The following is an 18,488-nucleotide window of genomic DNA, read 5'->3' on the forward strand; positions in this document are numbered from 1 at the left end:
GTGTGTGGGATATAAAACTATCGGGCTCTACCTCGCGATTTGGACCCCAACGTCCGTTATCGCCGGTAAAATCTACCGGGGGATGTGAAGTCCACTCGTGGTGGAGACTGTCACGGCTTCCCTTGGGAAGGGCGAGGTGTCCCGCCATCCCTCCGAGGAGGAATCCTTAGGCCGATGGTCAAGAAATCATCTCTTGATGCGGCCAAGTCTTGATTAATTAATCGCCCTGCGTCTCCGGCCTTCCTTTCTGGGGGAAGGTTTGCCGAGAACGTTTATGGCGAGGCGGCTCTTGGCATTACCTGGAATCCTCAGATTTTCCTCCACCCCTTTTCAGTCTGGTTTTGCACCTGGGAATGATACGGAGACCGTGCTGGGATGGATCCGAAGATCTCCTCCTGCCGATGGACAAAGGTCAGGCGCCCGTGCTGATTCATTTAGATCTGCCGGCAGCCTTTGATACCGTTGATCATGAGGAGATGTGGACGTGCCTGCGGACCCTGGCAGGGGTAGACGGAGTTGCACTTGAGTGGTTCCGGTCTTTTGGGGGGTTTATATATATTTTTTTTTTTTTTTTTTTTGTGTGTGTTTTGGTTTTTTTTTAATTTCACTGAGAGATCCCAGAGGTTTGCACCTCGTCTGCCCCGAGGGCTCGCTCTCTCTTTTCTCCTGTGGGGTACCGCAGGGTTTTTCTCTCACCCTCCTGTTCAACGTGTATGAGAGGCCGGTTTGAGGGGAGAGACGGCCGTCCTACGCCGACAAACTCTCAGCTCAAAGTCTCTTTTCACCGGACCCAGAGGGTGGAGTCGCAGTTTTTTTTATTTTGGGGCTTGGTTTTGGGTTTTTTTTTTTGCTAGAGTTTAGCAGAGACTGGGGCATGACGAGAGCTAGCTCAGTCCGGGTTTAGACCAAAAATAAACCCACGATGCCGGTGGGACGGGGGAAACATCTGCTCCCCCGTGGGGGGGGGCGGGGTGTGTGTGTGGGCATCTGCCTGCCCTCGTCTGCCAGGTTCGCAAACGAGGGGTTCTCCTGCCGGATCCTGGGCTGCTCCCGGATTCCCAGGGAACAAGCAAGTAGCCAAAAGCGCTTCTTTTTCATCTTCGCCTGGCGGAGGAGGTTGCGACCTTTCCTCTCTCTCGGATGCGGGACTTCGCCCGTTAAACCCACGCCGCCTCCGGACCCGCGGTTACCGCGAGGCGCTTTATGCCGGGCATAAACCCCCCGCTGGTTAGGCCGCGGGCATCCCCCCGGCTGGCTCGCTCGGCGGCGTTCCCGCACGGAGCGGATTACCCCCCGTGCTCTGAAGACTGCGCTTGCCTTCCGGGCTTCTTTCTGTAATTCCGAACGCTGGTTTGGGCTTAAGCGAACCCTACCCTGACCTCTCCTCGTGCTCCGTCTCGGCTCTGAAGATCGGCTGGGGCGTCCTCTGCCACTTCCCAAGGGAAGAGGAGGAAAAAGGGGAGGGGAGGCGGGGGCTAAGGAGGGTGTTTCAACTCACGGGAATTGGATGCGCCCCTCCTCGGGGCGCTCCGTCATTTGGTTGAGCCGCCGGGAACGCCGCGGAGCCCGGCTCTTTATACAGGGGAAAAATTCCCTCCCCCCCCGGCGCAGGATTAGCGGGTGGGCCAGGAGCCACCCACGTCGGACTCGATCCCGGCGGGACTCAAGCGCTGGCTTCCCCTGCACTGGGGGGAACCTGGCGTGTCCCCCCCCCGGCCAAGGCCACAGCTCGAGGGGCGGCTTTGGGGAACCGGAGTTCCTTTTTGCTACTTTGGTTTCTTTAATTACGTTTCCGTTTTGGACTGTTTCGTAATTGACCTACACGCGCCTGGGAATGACGGTAGGTACAGTCTGCGAGTTAAATAAATTAAAAAAAAAAAAACAACAACAACAAAAACAACAACCCAAAAAAACACGAGAAGTGGTAAACCGCCTACAAAGAAAAGAAACCAGACCCAAGATTTAGAGATAAAAAGGCAGCGGAGTGGAACCTACGCTTCTCCCCACCGTACGCAGCAAGGCGTCCCGTCACCGACACGCAGCACACGGCGAGACGCGGCTCCGTGCTGCTCCGGGACCAAGGCGGAGCCCGACCCCGCTGCTCCGGGAACTCGGCAGGAGTTGCCGACTCTCTCGTTCACTCACCTTGAGGTATTTTTCCAGCATCTTTACGATGTGTTTATTATTCAGGACGCTCTTGGCGACGTGTAAGCTGGTTTTCTTGAATTGCTCCGCAGCCATCTGAAAAGGAACCGAACATCGGGGTCAGTTCAAAAGGGGAAGAGTTCCAACGAGGAGTTTGGCTCGAGAGGTCGTATCCCCGCCTCCTCTGCAGGGCTTGGGAAGCCTGGTCTCAGATCCCAGAGAACATCACAAACGGCGGATGCAGGGGCGCACCCGCATCTCTTCCGCTAACACGGGCCCGGGAGAAAGACGTGCTTCAGCACCAGCAGCTGGAACGTCCCCCAGATATCCCAAGATCAAGTCCAGGACAGCGACGTTTCACGCCAAACGCCCAAAGACAGAGGAGACGAAGACCGCCCCGAGGGACGTGCGGCGCTCACCGCAGCTCACCCCGTCTCCGTCTGCAACGTCCAAAGCCCCGCTCCAGCCTGGGCCAATTTAGACATCGATTACGTCTCACTTACGAATTCCCCACGCGCCCTCAAAGGCAATTTTTAATTTTAATTTCTAGCGAGCACTGCAAATTTAGAAAGAGGACGCGTTTAGTCTGCACATCGGATCTCCCTTTTAGTATCACTTTTTCTGTTCACCTTCCCACTTCCCATCCGCTCACGTTTCCCTACAGAAGAACAAACCCCGCACAGCCCGTCCGCAGGCATCCCACAACCCCTCACAGCTCCCCGGCCGGCGGGCTTCATCTCGTGGTGCGATCCGAGACCGTACGAGAAGGTTTTTTTAGAAGCCGCAAATAAACCTCGAGCGCCCGGACGCATCCCCTCGCCCCGGCAGAGCCGAAACGCTCCAGTTCGGAAGCGAGCAGGGTCGCTTACCCTGCGGTTTCTGTTGTGATCGGCAGAGCGCAGGTGCCTCTGGAGAAGGTGGTTCTGCGCAGGAATTAACATGTCGCACGCCATGCAGTGAGCCGCCTCGATCTTCTTGAAGAAGTGTTCCTGGCCAATACCTACAGCGACGACGAGGCGTCAGCCAAAATCCCAAACAAATGAGACATTCGGCCGGTTAACGTCGCGGGCGCCTTTCCACCCCCTCTAACGACCCCACGTCACGGCCAACACGCTAATTCAGCACCCATATTCCTTCCAGTTTCTGCTTTCAGAGACCAAAATAAAAAAATCACATACGTTGCTCTAAGACGGGGAGGAGAGTTGTTCTGCTCTAAAACAGATCGTACCGATGCAGTACCCAAGCGTAGGAGGAAGAGAGACGGGGCTAACAGCCCGAGGTACACAGCAATCGACTTACCGAGGCTGTTTTCCTCCCAAAACCAGCCTGCCTCTCCAAAAAAGTATTTAAATAGAGGTGGAAGGGACAACTCGCTCTTCCCCCAGCCCTGGGTTCGTTCCTCCTCCCTACTTAGGCTCAGGTTTTCTGCCTGCAAGATTTTATAGCCGACGCCTGGCTTAACTAAACTCCGCTCATCACTCCCAGCACAGACGTGGCCGGGTGCTGCAGGCACGCTGACGAAGCTAAGCGGATTTTTTTCCCCGTCACGCTTCTTGCCACAACAGATCAACTTCGCTGCTTTCTTTCAACGTTAAAAGCGAACGCAGGATCCAGCCGCGTTAACCGAACAGCCACAAAACACAACAATTCCTGGGAGTTTTTCCCCGTTTACCTCATTTTAGTATCTCCGACATCGCACGAGCCTCACGAATCGGCCGCTTGAGAAACTGCCGTGAGGATGGGTATTCCCCCTTCCCCGCCAAGACGACGTATTTCACAAAGCTGGCAAAAAAAACCACCCGGAACCCGAGGCCGAGTCGCCCAAATCCTTCCCGTTTGTGCTGCTGCTCTCTCTTTGGGAGCGGTATTTATTTGTTTTCTTGCACGCTCGCTCGGTCTCTGGACGCAGAACGGACGCTTACCCTTAAAAGGATCCGGCTTCTGTTTTGCGCCCTCTTTCTCGGTCAGCTCCTGGCGCCGCTTCTCGATTTTCTTATTCCTGTTGACGATGTACTCCTAGAAGGGAAGGGGACAAAACTCGCTGTCCTCCACGCAACGCACCGAGACGGTCGAGTAGCTCCAAAGGGAAACGAGCTCTCCAGGGAAAACCCACGGGGAAGGCCGCGGTTGGTGAATTAACTAGGCGAGCCGGGTGTTTTCCCCTCCCCGTCCCCTGCCATTTCTACCAGAGCAAGAGCCGGAAAAGATCCAAATCGGAGCCAAACAGAAACCTGTTCCCACGTCACCATCAGATTCCCTGTGGGAGACCCCAAATCCTTGAAAAACGCCCCCAAAACGCAAACACTGGTCATCCAGAAAATGAAATGCCTCAGTTCTCATCTCTCCTTCCTCAGCTCTAGATGTAGAGCTGGCAAAGACGATCTCTGGAATATTAATTTCTGGCCTTTCTGTTCAAATTCACACCATTAACTTTCCCTCCCAACACGAAAACCCGCGAGAAACCGCGTCATGCCAAGCGATGTCATCAGGTGATGCGCTAACAAGCAGCGACGCGAGCCAACCAAGCAGGGGGCTGTACGCGGATGAATCCGTAACCCCTCCCCGTCCCCGTGTAAGCCTGGAAATCCCAAATTCAGCCTGGAAATCCCAGCAGGGATGCAGGGAAGGGTTGAGCTAACTCCAGGCGACCCACCTACCTGCAGGAACTCGACCGTTTTATCCGGGAGTTTGGTGCCGATGTAGCGCAAGGTCTCCTTGTGAAACTTGCTCTGGAGGTGTTTCTGGATCTCCTCTTCCTCAAAACTGCGGAACTTGCAGACGGAACAGGCAAACTGGATCCTAAACAGAGCAGTCGTACCGCAAGTGAGGAACGAGCTCAGCTTAACGAGAACATCAAGAAGTTGCGACCGTTACCGCCCCCGTTGTACTTTTCTATCTTAAGTTTTTTCCAAGCGCCACTCCACGCAATTTTACTTTGCCTTGGACCTTTACAATCGCTGTAGAACCTGCACGGATTAAACAGCACCTACTTCTCCATAAAACTTTACGCTACGGACGCGAAAACCTTGCCTGAGTTTAAAAGCAACCGGACCAATTCACAGGGCAGGAGGTGAATCGGCACTCTTCGCCGTGAAGATCCTCTCCCCGGTGGGGGAAAGCCCCGAGGTACAGAAACGCTGGTGCCGCCTTCGCTGGTCAGTCTGTCTTTAGATCACTTATTGTATTATTTTAATAGCAAGGCTGCACATATAGCCACCTAAAAAGCCCTTCTGAACTTGTAACTCCACGCTGAGCTACGTATTAAACACCACAGTATCCTCCTCATCTTAAAAACAGTCATAAAACACACTAAAAAGGGAAAAAAAAACCCTGCTGAAATCAGAATGCAGAGCCCCAAAAGACGATCCCCCAGCAGATTTATCCCACATTTGTGCAGAGGAATACCCTCGGTCAGTATTATTCACAGAAGTGCTAGGAACGGACTGGCTTTTCACTCTCCTTACCTGTCCATAGCGCGATCGCGCATCCTATCCCTTCTCCGCTGCTTCTCCCTCTTCTTTTTCACCTCCTCATCGTCGTCTTCACAGCCATCTCCAGATGCTAGGGGAGAGGGGGGAAAAAAAAAATAATCAATCAGAATTCCTGTGTCCACAATCACCCGCTTCGCCGGCTGAGGTATTTTGGGACCCAAATCCCTTGGTTTCCTCTTCACTCTCAGCTTCGGGAAGTCACAACTTCTTTCGGTCTCGGGAAGCTCCCCCTCTCCCAAGCCAGCTTCCGACCGCGGGGAAGCGGCGGCCTCTTTCCAAGGTCTCCAGCAGTCGTCGTAAAACCCAAACCCTCCTCTCCTCCAGCTCCCCGAACTTCCCACAGCAACTCAAAGTCTTCGTAGGCAGCGACGGGACATGCCGTTAGTGGAAAGAGTGGAAGGAGTCCTGACTTTTACAATGCTGCAAAGACACCGCTCTATCTCCCTTCCTCGGAAGGGGCTGCTACTTCTCCCCGTATTCTCATTTTTTTCCCCGTTCATCTATTTTCCACAAGGCTGAAGAAGCTCCTCGAGAAAGTTAAGCGACAAAAAACAGCGGAGATGCTAGCAGTGCTCGAGTAGCAGTTCTGCTTCTTTGGGGCAGTTCTGGATATGCTCCTCACGTCGCCTTCCCAATAATTCCTCGATAATTACCGGGAAAGCACAAAAACCCCCTAAAGATTCAGCTGACCTGATCCCTGCAGTGTTTTGGGGTCTCCGAGTCAGAGGTCTGTCAGCCTCACAGGACTCGGGTAATAATTCACCTGCAACATTTCCAGGTAAAGGAGCCCGGAAACCAGACCCGGGCGTCAGAGGGAGGCTTAAACGAGAATGATAACATCCAACGACACCTCCGTTTCAATCCTGAGAATAACTGACAAGTGGCAACCAAAGTCCCACGCGTGGTTTTCCTCACGTCACTCTAACGCAGAAGGCACAAGGGGTTGATGTATCTTTTCCGAAAGTTACGATCCAGAACCAGCTGAAGTGGTTCCAGCTACTTTAGACCACATGGGTTTTAAATTAGTGTTCCATCGGCCTTGACATAGTCCCATCTATTTGAAAAAATCCAAACATAAACGAGGTTCAGCTCATGGCTGAAGCCTCCACTGAAAATGATTCAGTTTACGGTATTTTTGCTCTGCCCCGTTGCGAGACGTGTGCATCCTCACCGCCGTCCTCCAAGCAGGGCAGGAAGATAAACTAATATCCGATAACCGTCCGCGCCGAGAAGCCCAGAAGAAACGAAACTGTTTTGGTGCTCCCCTGCTAACCAGCGCGGCACTTCTGTGCCAGGACAGGCGGCGCCGGAGCCCTGGACTGGTTAACAGGTCACAGCAGGAGCTGCATCAGCTTTTGACCGAACAAAAAAAAAAAAACCCGAGCTCTCGGTAGCGCCCCGAGGCAAAACAGATGGATTCCGAGTAGGATTAGTCCAGGAGGACTGCGTGAGGGGTGGTAACACCCTACCTTCCTCCGCCAAACGGCCCCAATTCCCGTTCTCCTGGAAAAGAGAAACACAAAAAGACGCCGGTGTTATTCACTGCCGTTTGGAGGTTTCACGGCCCACCCAGCCAGACCGCAGAGCGGGCGAAGGGTTGGGTCATTTGGGGATTAAATGTCCATTTTTCTAAGTGTTTACAAAACAGTTGTTTTCCATGTATCAGGTTATACGTCGCCGCTAAGTATCGCTTCTCGCTATCAAAATTTAAATACTTGGCAGCTGAGTCGCCGCTCCGAGGAACACCGTACCGAAGGTTACACGCAGTCGCAAGTAAAACAAATGGCAACAACCCCCACCCAACCCGGCAAACCGAGCGACGAGGGAAGAAGCCAACCACTAATTGGAATTTAGCCCTAACGAGCCTCGCCAGAAGCAGAACTGCAGGCGCAGGATCCTAACCTTTCCACCACAAGTGCTTTTCAGGCACCTCGGTGCAAGCGACTCTGCCGGCGATCCCTGCCGAAGGGCGTGGGGGAATTATGAGGAGCAAATACCTCCGCAATATACGGGCTCAAAACGCTGTTTCTGGGCGATTTTAAATATTCTGACCCTCAGCGCCGTCAAAAAAAGCAAAGGAAATCGCTCGAGTGCTTAAATATTCCCACATTTGCCACAAAGGCTGATAAAAAAAGAGTTACTTACACCTTTGTCAGCTTCATCTCCTGATTTTTCCTCTCCTTCGCCCTCATCTGCTGCACAAAAGAAAAACCATTCAGCTGGTGTTGGGGGCTCTTTTCTCCCACTTAACACTCCAAGGGGGGCCCCACCGCTATCTAATAAACCACCGAGTACTGCGATAACGGCTCAAAACCCCAGCGAAAGATCGCAACCGGCTCGCTGGTTTCTCTTTGCCCGTCAATCTCCGCTGCAAACTTACACCTTTGAGCTTCATCTCCTGATTTTTCCTCTCCTTCGCCCTCATCTGCTGCACAAAAGAAAAACCATTCAGCTGGTGTTGGGGGCTCTTTTCTCCCACTTAACACTCCAAGGGGGGCCCCACCGCTATCTAATAAACCACCGAGTACTGCGATAACGGCTCAAAACCCCAGCGAAAGATCGCAACCGGCTCGCTGGTTTCTCTTTGCCCGTCAATCTCCGCTGCAAACTCTGTCCTTCCTTTCACAATGCTCACCTCGGGCATTAAATTTTCTGTCCCAGGCCACAAGACGCACAGATCATAAAGCCTGGGCACTTGCAGGCGTATTATAACAACGCTAACGACTGAAAAAATACCACAGCTTTGAAATGTAACAACTGTCAGTCAGCTGAAAGATAAACCACTTCAAAACGGGGGAAAACGGCCAATATTAGCGGGTGAAGACAGCGCGTACCGTTCTCGGTGTCGTCTCCTTCGCTGTCGGTCTTCGCCTGTTTGCTGTCCGGCTCATCTCCGCTTTGCGACTGTTTTCGCTTGCGTCCTCCTCCCTCGCCGTCCGATCGCCCTCCTGAACGGTTTCGGAAACCTCTTCTCTTGGGCTAAAGTGGGAAGAAATCAGTTGTATCAATCAACCTGAGGCACCAAAAAAAGCTTAAAAATCAAAGTATTCCACCCATCTGCTACACCTCCTGAAAAAGTTGAAATTCTTGTGACCCTGCAGACTTATTTTTGGCTATAAAAGGATTTTATAGCTGGGTTAGCGCCCCTAGAGAGCGGGTTTGGGATGGGGGAAGCATTCAGAGGCTCTGTTTTACGTGCAAATGGGTCTAAACAAACTTGGTGACCCTCTGCTCTATCCAGGAAGATTTAAATTATTCCGTGGTGGAAGCAACGGGAATTAAGACGGGTGCTTCTCCAGTAGAGCTGAACAGTGAAGCCGACCCACCGAGGCAAGCAAAAAGCAATCTTCGCAAGAAAAAAAACCAAAAACGACGGCGACGACTTACCATGAGCGCGTTCATGTGCCAGGGCACCGTACCCATCCTGTCTCTGTTTCGTTGCCTCCCCATTCCATACGGCATATTCCCATACCGTCCCATTCCCATGCCCGACATCCCCATCATGCCATAGTCATAGTCTCCGTAGTCACCATAATCTCCGTAGTCGCCATAATCACCGTAATCCCCATAGTCGCCGTAGTCGCCGTAATCTCCGTAGTCTCCGTAGTCGCCGTAGTCGGGAACGAGGGCTTGGGAAAAGAGGGAAGGGAGCCTGTTGGATCCGGCACCCCCCATCCCGCGCCCACCCATGTAGTTCAACTCGTTCCAACGAGCCGAGAGGCGCTCGGAGCTGGAGGAGGGCATGAAGTGGTCGGTGCGGTTGAAAGCGTTTAGACGCCCGCGATTTTGAACGCGGTTTTGACCCCGTCCTCGGATGAGGCCGTAGTTGTTTCCTCGGTTACGAGACTGATCCCTGCGGTTATCGAACTGGCTCCCGAAGGAATCGTTCCGATCGGTTCCGACTTCTCCGTAATCGTAGCCGGATCGGTACACGTCGCGGTCGTTCATTGAAGACCTCGAGTCGTATGATTCGAAAGACTCAAATCTGAAAGAGCTGCGCAGGAGGAGACAACGGTCAGCAGCTAAAATAACATCCGTGCACATCACACAGGCGTTTGCATCCGTTTCTGTCACAACCCAAACGGTTTTGGCCAGAAAAATGGGATAAAAATATTTTTAAACCCTGCGTACCGATCACTTTCTGCATCCCACTCCACCTTTTCCCTAGTCTCAAGGAAATTAAATAAATATCAAAGAACTGTGCTTTTCTGCACGAGTATCTGAACAGAAATCCTTCAGAGATGTTGTAACTTCACCAACTTCATAGCACTGAACCACTCTGAATTATGTTTTGCTGGCGGAAAAGCAGATCCCTAAAGCTGCCCCAGGTAAAAGCTAAAAAACCAGGCAAAACTTCACTTATGCAGTAATTCTTGCCAAGATCTGTATTACTATTTCAGCAGCAAAACACACACCGACATGAAACAACTCTCCAGACCGGCGTAATTTAACCCAGGGGGAGAAAAAAAAAAAAAAAATTACCGGGCAGCCACGAGGAAAAAAGGCCACAGAAGAAAAGTATACTTTAAGAAACCTAAAAACTATAAATAAAAAACCTTCTGCAAAATCTAGGAATTGAATCGACAAGGGAAGTCGCTTTTAATGCTTGATGCGTACGTCAAGTTTGACATGTTTGAGAGAGAGAGATATATATAAAAAATATGTAAGTGCACGTGCGCACATACACGAGGACAGGTGAAAAATAAGCAGTTAAGCTCGTTTTCCAGGGAACGAACGCTGGATCGTGCCTACGCAATTAGAACAGCTTAATCCGAACTTATAGCGATTAAAAGCCATTATTTTTTTACTATTAAAAATAAATAAGAAGTGGAATAGTCACCTCTCCTGATCTTCCATCCCCTCCCCTGTCCCACCGCTGCCCTCCTTCGACAGCATATCCAAACGCTGGTTGATCTTGGCTATGATGGAATCCGAGTTCTCGTTCGCCGAAGTCTCGGCGCCGTACGAGGCGACGGGCATGGCGGCGTTGACGTCGGCGTTCATGCTCATATCCGAAGTTTTGGGTGTTTCCCAGCTGCTGGAGGTGGCAGCGGCTGCGGCGTAGTTGTACGTGGCCGCTGTATTAGCGGCGGTGGTTTGGGTGTTGTAATAGTCGTAGCCTTCATAACCTGGCAGGAAAAGAAAATAAAATCGGTATCAGTACAGTATTATAAAGACACGGGTACTCGGAGGAAGAGTTTAGACGCGAACAGGTTCTACCAGGCAAGGCTGCAGCTGGGTTTTACCTCCTTTCAAGGAAATCCGGTTTCTTAAAATGAGAAATACCAAAGATTCTTGTTGCCCAACCCTAAAAGCGGAAGGACCTTCCTCCTTTGGGTGATTTTAACTGCAGAAACGGAGCGCTGCTGGTTGTATTTGTGATTTTTTAACAAGTTCAAGTCCACGCTGCGGGACCCTGAGCCCCGTTTACGTCGCACGGTGCCGCAAAACGACACAAGAGAACACAAAGCGGATGCGCTGCCGGGGATGTCGTCACGTATCCATCAAAAAAGGACCACGATGAAATAAATTAAATCAGAAAAATCAAAGCAGCGAGTTGTATTCAGAGAGCGCCTTGTGGCAAGATACCACGGCGCGGCAGAAAAAGCAACGTGCTGCGGCCGCGCTCGTGAAGCTGCCGGACGCTTCACGCGATCCCGAGATCCGGATTAAGGGATGCGCACGCGCTCCCGACACTCCTTGTCGCAACTCTACAGCCCCGGCTCGAATCCGTCATCACTCGGGCAGAGACACACGTGCCCCGAGCTATGCGGCAAGCTTCCTCTCGCTGCTTCTGACCTGCCAAACCCTTCACTGTATCGCTCCTAGGGCTCTCCTAAAGTGCCCGCCGTAATAATCCCCCTTAATTCTCCTTTCCCGTGACGCCTGCGATAAAATTGACATCATTACGGCCGCCGGTGTGCCGATGCCGGTTGTGCTGACCGGCACTGCCTCATCGTGTCTTTGTATCCCCCCCGCCTGCCTGCAACTTGTGTTTTTATTTAGATTAGAAGGTCTCCGGAGCAGGAACAGCCTTTCTGCTCCGCGTCGGCACAATACCCAGCACAACGGGGCGCGAGTCCTCAACAGGGGCGCCCAGGCTTTACAAAAAAGAGGAATAATAGAAGAAAAAAAAAAAATCCTTCATTTTCACCAATGACTTGAGCTGGGAGGTTGGAATCCACAGCCCAACGTGCAGCGTTCAGTTTTATACTGTGAGGACCAAAGAAATAATATTTTCTGAAAGAATCTCGGGCTTTTGCTTGGGAACGTGTTAAGACCGGCTTAAAACAGCCACAGGACCCAAATCAAGGCCAATTAACTAATTGCTCCGAGAGGGAAAGTTTATTAGTGAAAGCAAATCATGTTTTGTTGGGGAAGCGCCAGCTTGCTCATCGAGAAGTGCATTTGTGTACCGTCAAGCTGCCAGAATGGCGAGGGCGAGCCTTGGGTTTTGAGGGGAAAACGGTATCGTCTCAGTAAAATCATTTTATTAATGCACACATCGGGCTGTCCCAGCTCAAAAGAGAAACGGAGACGTGAAATAAATGAACTGTTCCCATCCACGCGCTAATTTCTCTGCTTTAAGGAAAAGACGGCTGCCAGTCATCACGACAGAGCTGCTCCCTTCGCAGAAGTAAAAGCGGAAGCAAGGTAGAAATAAATAAATGGATTAGCGAGGAGGAGCGGTTTAAAAGCACGGCGTTGCGTACTTCACACCAACTTCCAAGCGGAGGCAGTTTACGAGCTGGAAAACAGCTCCGCTCGCTGCAGCCAACTCGAGAGACTGAGCAGGGCACCCCAACGCCCGGAGATAAAAGAGGTTTTTTTAGCACGTACCTTGCCAACTCGTCGCATTCGTTGCGTATGTACCTGAACGGGGCAAAAAGAAAAAGAGTGGTTCAGCTCTAAAAGCAACAAAGTTCAGAGACTAAATGCATATAATTCCGTTTAATCGCTGGTAAAAACGACGGATCCTTTTGCACAGAACGGGAAAGAAGCTGGGACTTCCAAGAGCCAATTATGAAAATGACATGGATAATACAGGCTTTTTTTAATATGTTTTTTGAAACACGTTCAAGTATTTGCACTTGAAAACAACTCAAATGATTCAATAAAAACCCTCAAGTAGCAGCAAAACCACGGCAAAAGCAAATACGTTCGTTATAACCATCACTTTCAGGAGCCTCTCGCTGCTTCTACTGTTGTTTAGGCTGGGAAGGAGTTCAAAGGAGAGAGCCCCGACTCCCAAATACCCCAGGACACGCTTCGTTTCGCAGCGCTAATAAATCTCAGGAGAGAAAGCGAAGCAGGTTATTAATCACACGCAAGATTGCGACCAGTTCCTCCAGCGTACGACGGCGGGAATCGGAGCGTATCACGAGATGAGGGAGGAAGCTCTTACCAAAAAAACCAAGCAGACAGTCACTAAAGCAGGCAGAGGAGAAGGCGGGCTGCAAAAGCTGTTTCTATATTACGCTACTCTGGCTAGAAAGAAGAAAAAAATAAGTTCTGCGCTAAAATTGCAATTCCCTAGGTATATTTTTAGATACACAAGACTCACCTGGAGTGTTGGTGGCCCCAGTGTTCCAGGTGCCATAACCTGCAAGAAAAAGAATGGCGCTGTTAGAAGGATCGCCTCTGCTGCTATCACGGCATTTGTTTCTTCCCTAGAACCAATAATTACAGCTGCGCTGGGGCTTTTTATTGTTTGGGAACCACCAAGCCTGAAGGTTGCCCGATGCTTTATTTCAGATTGTTTCAGCAATCTAAAGGTCAACGAGATGTTTTGAATTAAAAAAAAAAACCCAAACAAGCAAACAACAAAACCCCACTGTGTTTTGAAAGAGAAATCAGTTTTAAGAGGTGCTTGACGTAATGACGGTGCAAAGCTACATTTATACAGGAGAAAATCTGCGGGATAAATCATCCGAAGAACGGAACCGGCATCGAGAACGGACGTTTTGATTGCGTTACGCCAGCAGAAGCATCCTTTTTCCTAGGGAATATCGGATATCCTTGTACGTGATCCCAGGTGAGTACTGCCATTATACCAGCCAATAAAAGAAAACCGAGCTCCCTCCACTTTTCAGCACTAATTGCAAGATTTACGCTAACGAGGCGGCTTCGCTCCGGTCTCTCACTCTGAAACAGCGGCAGGACGAAGCACTTGCCCAGGTAGAAGCAGCAGCAAAGGGCCACGACACGCAGGAGCTCCCGCCGCACTTCACCCGCTCTTTTCTTTTCACAGCAGCTGCCGTGATCTGTTTTTCTCGCCAAAATAAATCATCTCTCCCTTTTAAACCTTTTCCGAAGTTTCCAGGGTGGGATCCGCATCCCCGGCACCACAGCGATCCCCGCAAGAGCTGCAAAGAGCTCGGCAAACGCCTTCATCTGGGATAAATAAACTCCGTGCTGCAACGAAACCTTGAGATCGTCTACGTTAAGTTTTGACATCGGAAGCCATACGCTGGGTGTTGCGCTGAAAACATTTCCAAGAGTCTTGGCTGCCATTTCTCTGCAGGAGAACCATTTTTTTTTTCCCATCTTTGTTTATTATTCTGATCAGAAACAGAAGTTGGTCCACAAGCAGAACTACCGATGCCCGGCTTCCTGCGGATCCGAATTATTTCCACACCCGCTCTATCACCCCAAACTCCTCTGCATTTCTTTCCTGGCTCATCTCCCTCCAAACGCTCCCCAGCTGAGGAAGAGCCAAAAATCACACACGCCCGCTTCCTTCCTTCCTTCTTTGAAGGTTTAGGCTGCTTTTCTGCGCCTTAGACACCGATTTCGCAAAACTTTTACATTTTTGGAGGTGGCCACCGATTTTACAAAGCTTTCTTCTTTTTGGAATCGGCTCCCAATTTCGCAGAACATTATTTTCCAGAGACAGCCCCCGATTCTGCAAAAACTTGTCTTTTTCGGAGGCAGCCCCCAATTTTGCACAGCTTTTTTATTTTTGGAGGCAGCCCCCGATTTTGCCATGCTTTTACGCACTTTTGGCAGCAGCCCCCGATTTGGTAAAGCTTTTTGTATTTTTTGGAGGTGGCCCCCAATTTGGCCAAACTTTTATACTTTTGGAGACAGCCCCCGATTTTGCAAAGCTTTTATATATTTTTGGAGGCGGCCCCCAATTTTGTCAAGCTTTTCTATTTTTGGTGGCAGCCCCCGATTTTGCAAAAACTTGCGTTTTTTGGAGGCGGCCCCCGCTTTTACAAAGCATTTATACTTTTGGAGACAGCCCCCCGTTTTGCAAAGCTTGTGTTTTTTGGAGGCAGCCCCCGCTTTTCCAAAAACTTTTTCCTTTTTGGCAACAGCCCCCAATTTTGCAAAACATTTACTTTTCAAGACAGCCCCTGATTTTACAAAGCTTTTCTCCTGCAGCCCCCAGCTCCCTGCCCGAACCCGCCTAACACCCCCCCAAGGACGTACAGGACCCCTCTCCCTCTTAACGGCTTTATTTTTTTCGTGGGCAGTCACCTTAAGCACACAGAACCTAAAGAAATCGCGGGCAAAATGGTGACCGCTGTATTTTTGAACTCCTATAGAAACCGCAGCGCCAGCAAAACAGGAACTGCAACACGTAAACGCCTTTTTGAATCGGAGCCTTATCACCGAATAACTTCCTCTCCCACCGTTGGCAGGTCGAGGCACTCGCCGCTCAGCTTCGCTTTCCAGCGGGAGCAGGATGGCGCCGGGATGCGGTTTTCCAGCTGCCGGTGGGAAGGATCAGGTCGAGACAGAGCACAGAAATCAAGGACGAACCCTCCGCTCCATCGACCGCAGCCACCCCAAAGCCTGACTTTAAATCCACAGTCAATGTTAACGCTCCCTCCTCCAGCACGTTAACTCACCTCTTGCAAACAAACTGCTGAGCGCACGCGATCGTTCCGAGTGACGCCAAGGGACACCAAACCCCTGGTTGTCACAGGCACCATCCCAGCGCACGCCGAGCTCCCGGCCGGAGAAAAAACGGGAAGAGAAAGCGAAGCCAGCGCAGGGAAGCTTTTCTCCGGGCAGGTCGCCCCGTTTCTCAACTGGCAGCGCCAAAAATAGCAGCAGCCCTCGCGCTTACGACCACACACAGACGTCGGATCAAAAGCGAGCTCCGCTCCTTCGATTTTTAAGCCGTCTCTGATAAAACCTCGGGTACATTAATTCAGGAGGCAAAAATAGCCTGGCCCCAGCACAAAACCTCGAGGAAAACGGAGGCTGCTCGGCCCGAAAGACAGTGTTTTTCAGCCAAAGAGAGTTCCCACCTCTTTGTACCTCCAGATTCTATAGGATAAAGCTCCCCGCTTTTAAGTTCCATGCGTACATGCTGGCGTTGGGCTTGCTGAGACGTAGGGCACGTTACGTTCACATAGGTATTACCACGATTATCATACCCTTTCAAGGAATGAAGAACAAAACCTCAGGAAAACGGAGGCTGCTCGGCCCGAAAGACAGTGTTTTTCAGCCAAAGAGAGTTCCCACCTCTTTGTACCTCCAGATTCTATAGGATAAAGCTCCCCGCTTTTAAGTTCCGTGCGTACACGCTGGCGTTGGGCTTGCTGAGACGTAGGGCACGTTACGTTCACATAGGTATTACCACGATTATCATACCCTTTCAAGGAATGAAGAAATCTGGGTTAAGGAAAGATCGACAGTGTTTTTCAGCCAAAGAGAGTTCCCACCTCTTTGTACCTCCAGATTCTATAGGATAAAGCTCCCCGCTTTTAAGTTCCGTGCGTACACGCTGGCGTTGGGCTTGCTGAGACGTAGGGCACGTTACGTTCACATAGGTATTACCACGATTATCATACCCTTTCAAGGAATGAAGAAATCTGGGTTAAGGAAAGATCTCAAGCTTCCAGTACAACTTAAGAACGTGGTAATTAAGAGTTCAACGTCTGATTTTGAAACTAAATATTATGTAAAAAACCCACTAGAGGAGACACTTGGGTATTAATGACTCTGCACCAACGAGCAGAGGTTGTATCCGTCAGCTCTGCAGCAGCGTAAACATCCCCCAGGAGGGGAAAAAAAAAATCAGTGGAATAAATCGTCATCGCCTTCTCTTGGGAAAATAAACACGAAATAAAGTGCAGAGCGGGGAAAAAAACCAACTCGGAAGGGAGCAAGCGGTGAATTTTACCGAGCTGAATGCACCGTGTGTCCTGGTTCCCAGCCGATTCCCAAGACAGCGCTCCTTGAGCTGGGGGAAAAGCTTGAGAACCATTTTTCTCCGCACGCGTGTACAAGCGGAGCACGAATCCGGAGATGACGGAGCAACATCAAGAGATTTACGTCGTTCAGCCTATGTGAAGCGCTGAGAAATTAAGCTTAACGCCTGCAGAAAAAAAAGTGGGGGCCCAGGAGGCAATTCCTTCCGAAAGCAGAGGTCTGAGGTTCTCCCGCTGATTTCAACAAAGGACTTTATGCAGGGAGAATAAAGCTTGTCTTCTGCTGGAATCACAAAGTATTTAAATTAAATCTCTAAATCACACACTCCTACGCAAGGCTTGACTGTAAAGGGTGCTCTCCTCAAAAAGCCACTCGCGTGGAACCGTACGATTCTCAACACGCAGAGAATTAAAAACAAAGGGGCTGGTCCTAAGCTGAGCCAGCCACACCTGAGGTTTATTTATAAAACCCCAAATATTCAAGAACTGTAAGAACTCATTCCTTTTTATACCATATAACGGTAAAAATCCACGACAAAACTTCTCTAAAGCTGCAACACGCTCAGCGGCTTTAATTTATTAATAGTTGTGCAAGGTGAAGGGAAGATCCCAGCTCTTAGGCAACTCGTTAACGTCACGAATCCAACGAAATCTTTCTCAGGAATAACTTTTAGCTGCCTAAACTCTTCCGAGTCGCTCATCCGGACTCGCTCGGTTTTCAGTAGAGAGAAATCAGCACTCTAGAGGATGATTTAACACACATTTAGGGTGGTTTTGACCCTGTCGTAGTTTCTCACCTCATTTTTACACCTGAAGAACTGACAAAACACTTTAAAAAGCATGACGAAAGAGATGCCGGGCATCAGATCTCCACCAAGCTGAAAGCGGAGACAGAGGGAACCTGGAAAGAGCAACTTGCCAACAGGTCTGATGTCGGGATGAATTATGAATGACCCCTGCAGAAAAAGCGACGTGCGGGGTATTAGGAACTTGATAACAACACGCGCAGAAACGGCATCGCTGCTGTATTATTTATAAAATCCTGCCACAGTCATAATTACGTTACGGAAACCAAGGAAGCGTTTTCAACAGGGAGTTAAAAATCGCCTTTGCGGGACCTTCACGTCCCTCAACGCAAATGGAAGCGAAGCGTGAATTCAAGGCGGGAAGAGGAGGGAGGGCTCAAAACTGGCGCAGCGGGGAAAGGATCCGGGCTGTCGGGCTCAGCTCTGGGAGCATTTACCCACACGCCGCCGTCTCGCGTCCGAATAGACTTCACCGAGGGACTTTAAACAACTGATATTCATCTGTTAAACTTCGATTTGGGCGACTTTCTTTCAGTTTCCACCTCCGCGAGCCTCGTTTCATAGTTGAAAGAGACGTTAAAAACCAGAAGCTGGGAGAGCGCGCCGACGCTAACGCCGTTTAGTGCTTTGATGAAGGAGGACGGGGTTTTTCCCTCACAAATCACTTCCCCACGCTGGCGAACGAAGCTTGACGACGTCAACAGCCTTTCCCCACCGTTTCGACGCTCGCCGGCGTTACGGAGAGTTCTCACCTGCTCCCTTACGCTTCATTTGATGCCTTTTTGCCAGTTGCCGTTATACCAGAGAGGAGAAAAACACCTCAGGGGGGGAAAGACCCCCCTGGACGGCTTGAGGCGGGTATCCGAGGGGGAAGAGCA

The 18,488-nt window shown here is 50.5% G+C and overlaps 1 protein-coding gene across 1 annotated transcript in view; it reads right to left on the bottom strand.

Annotated features, from left to right (window-relative positions):
• The window catches only part of AKAP8 (A-kinase anchoring protein 8), a 31,475-nt gene extending 15,524 nt beyond the window's left edge, over positions 1 to 15,951 (bottom strand). Inside the window, exons 1-14 of the mRNA XM_019470589.1 lie at positions 15,909 to 15,951; positions 15,494 to 15,676; positions 13,201 to 13,239; positions 12,477 to 12,509; positions 10,477 to 10,765; positions 9,024 to 9,630; positions 8,471 to 8,615; positions 7,782 to 7,828; positions 7,106 to 7,139; positions 5,610 to 5,706; positions 4,803 to 4,944; positions 4,068 to 4,161; positions 3,015 to 3,145; positions 2,146 to 2,241 (exon numbers count right to left, since the gene is read on the bottom strand). Of these exons, the coding sequence (XP_019326134.1) occupies positions 2,146 to 2,241; positions 3,015 to 3,145; positions 4,068 to 4,161; positions 4,803 to 4,944; positions 5,610 to 5,706; positions 7,106 to 7,139; positions 7,782 to 7,828; positions 8,471 to 8,615; positions 9,024 to 9,630; positions 10,477 to 10,765; positions 12,477 to 12,509; positions 13,201 to 13,239; positions 15,494 to 15,676; positions 15,909 to 15,951 (1,980 nt within the window). The remainder of the gene's footprint in view (positions 1 to 2,145; positions 2,242 to 3,014; positions 3,146 to 4,067; positions 4,162 to 4,802; positions 4,945 to 5,609; positions 5,707 to 7,105; positions 7,140 to 7,781; positions 7,829 to 8,470; positions 8,616 to 9,023; positions 9,631 to 10,476; positions 10,766 to 12,476; positions 12,510 to 13,200; positions 13,240 to 15,493; positions 15,677 to 15,908) is intronic.
• Positions 15,952 to 18,488: the final 2,537 nt, after the last annotated feature.

Source organism: Aptenodytes forsteri, unplaced genomic scaffold (genome assembly GCF_000699145.1).
Source record: "Aptenodytes forsteri isolate BGI_AS27 unplaced genomic scaffold, ASM69914v1 Scaffold687, whole genome shotgun sequence".
In the NCBI taxonomy this organism is placed as follows: domain Eukaryota; kingdom Metazoa; phylum Chordata; class Aves; order Sphenisciformes; family Spheniscidae; genus Aptenodytes; species Aptenodytes forsteri.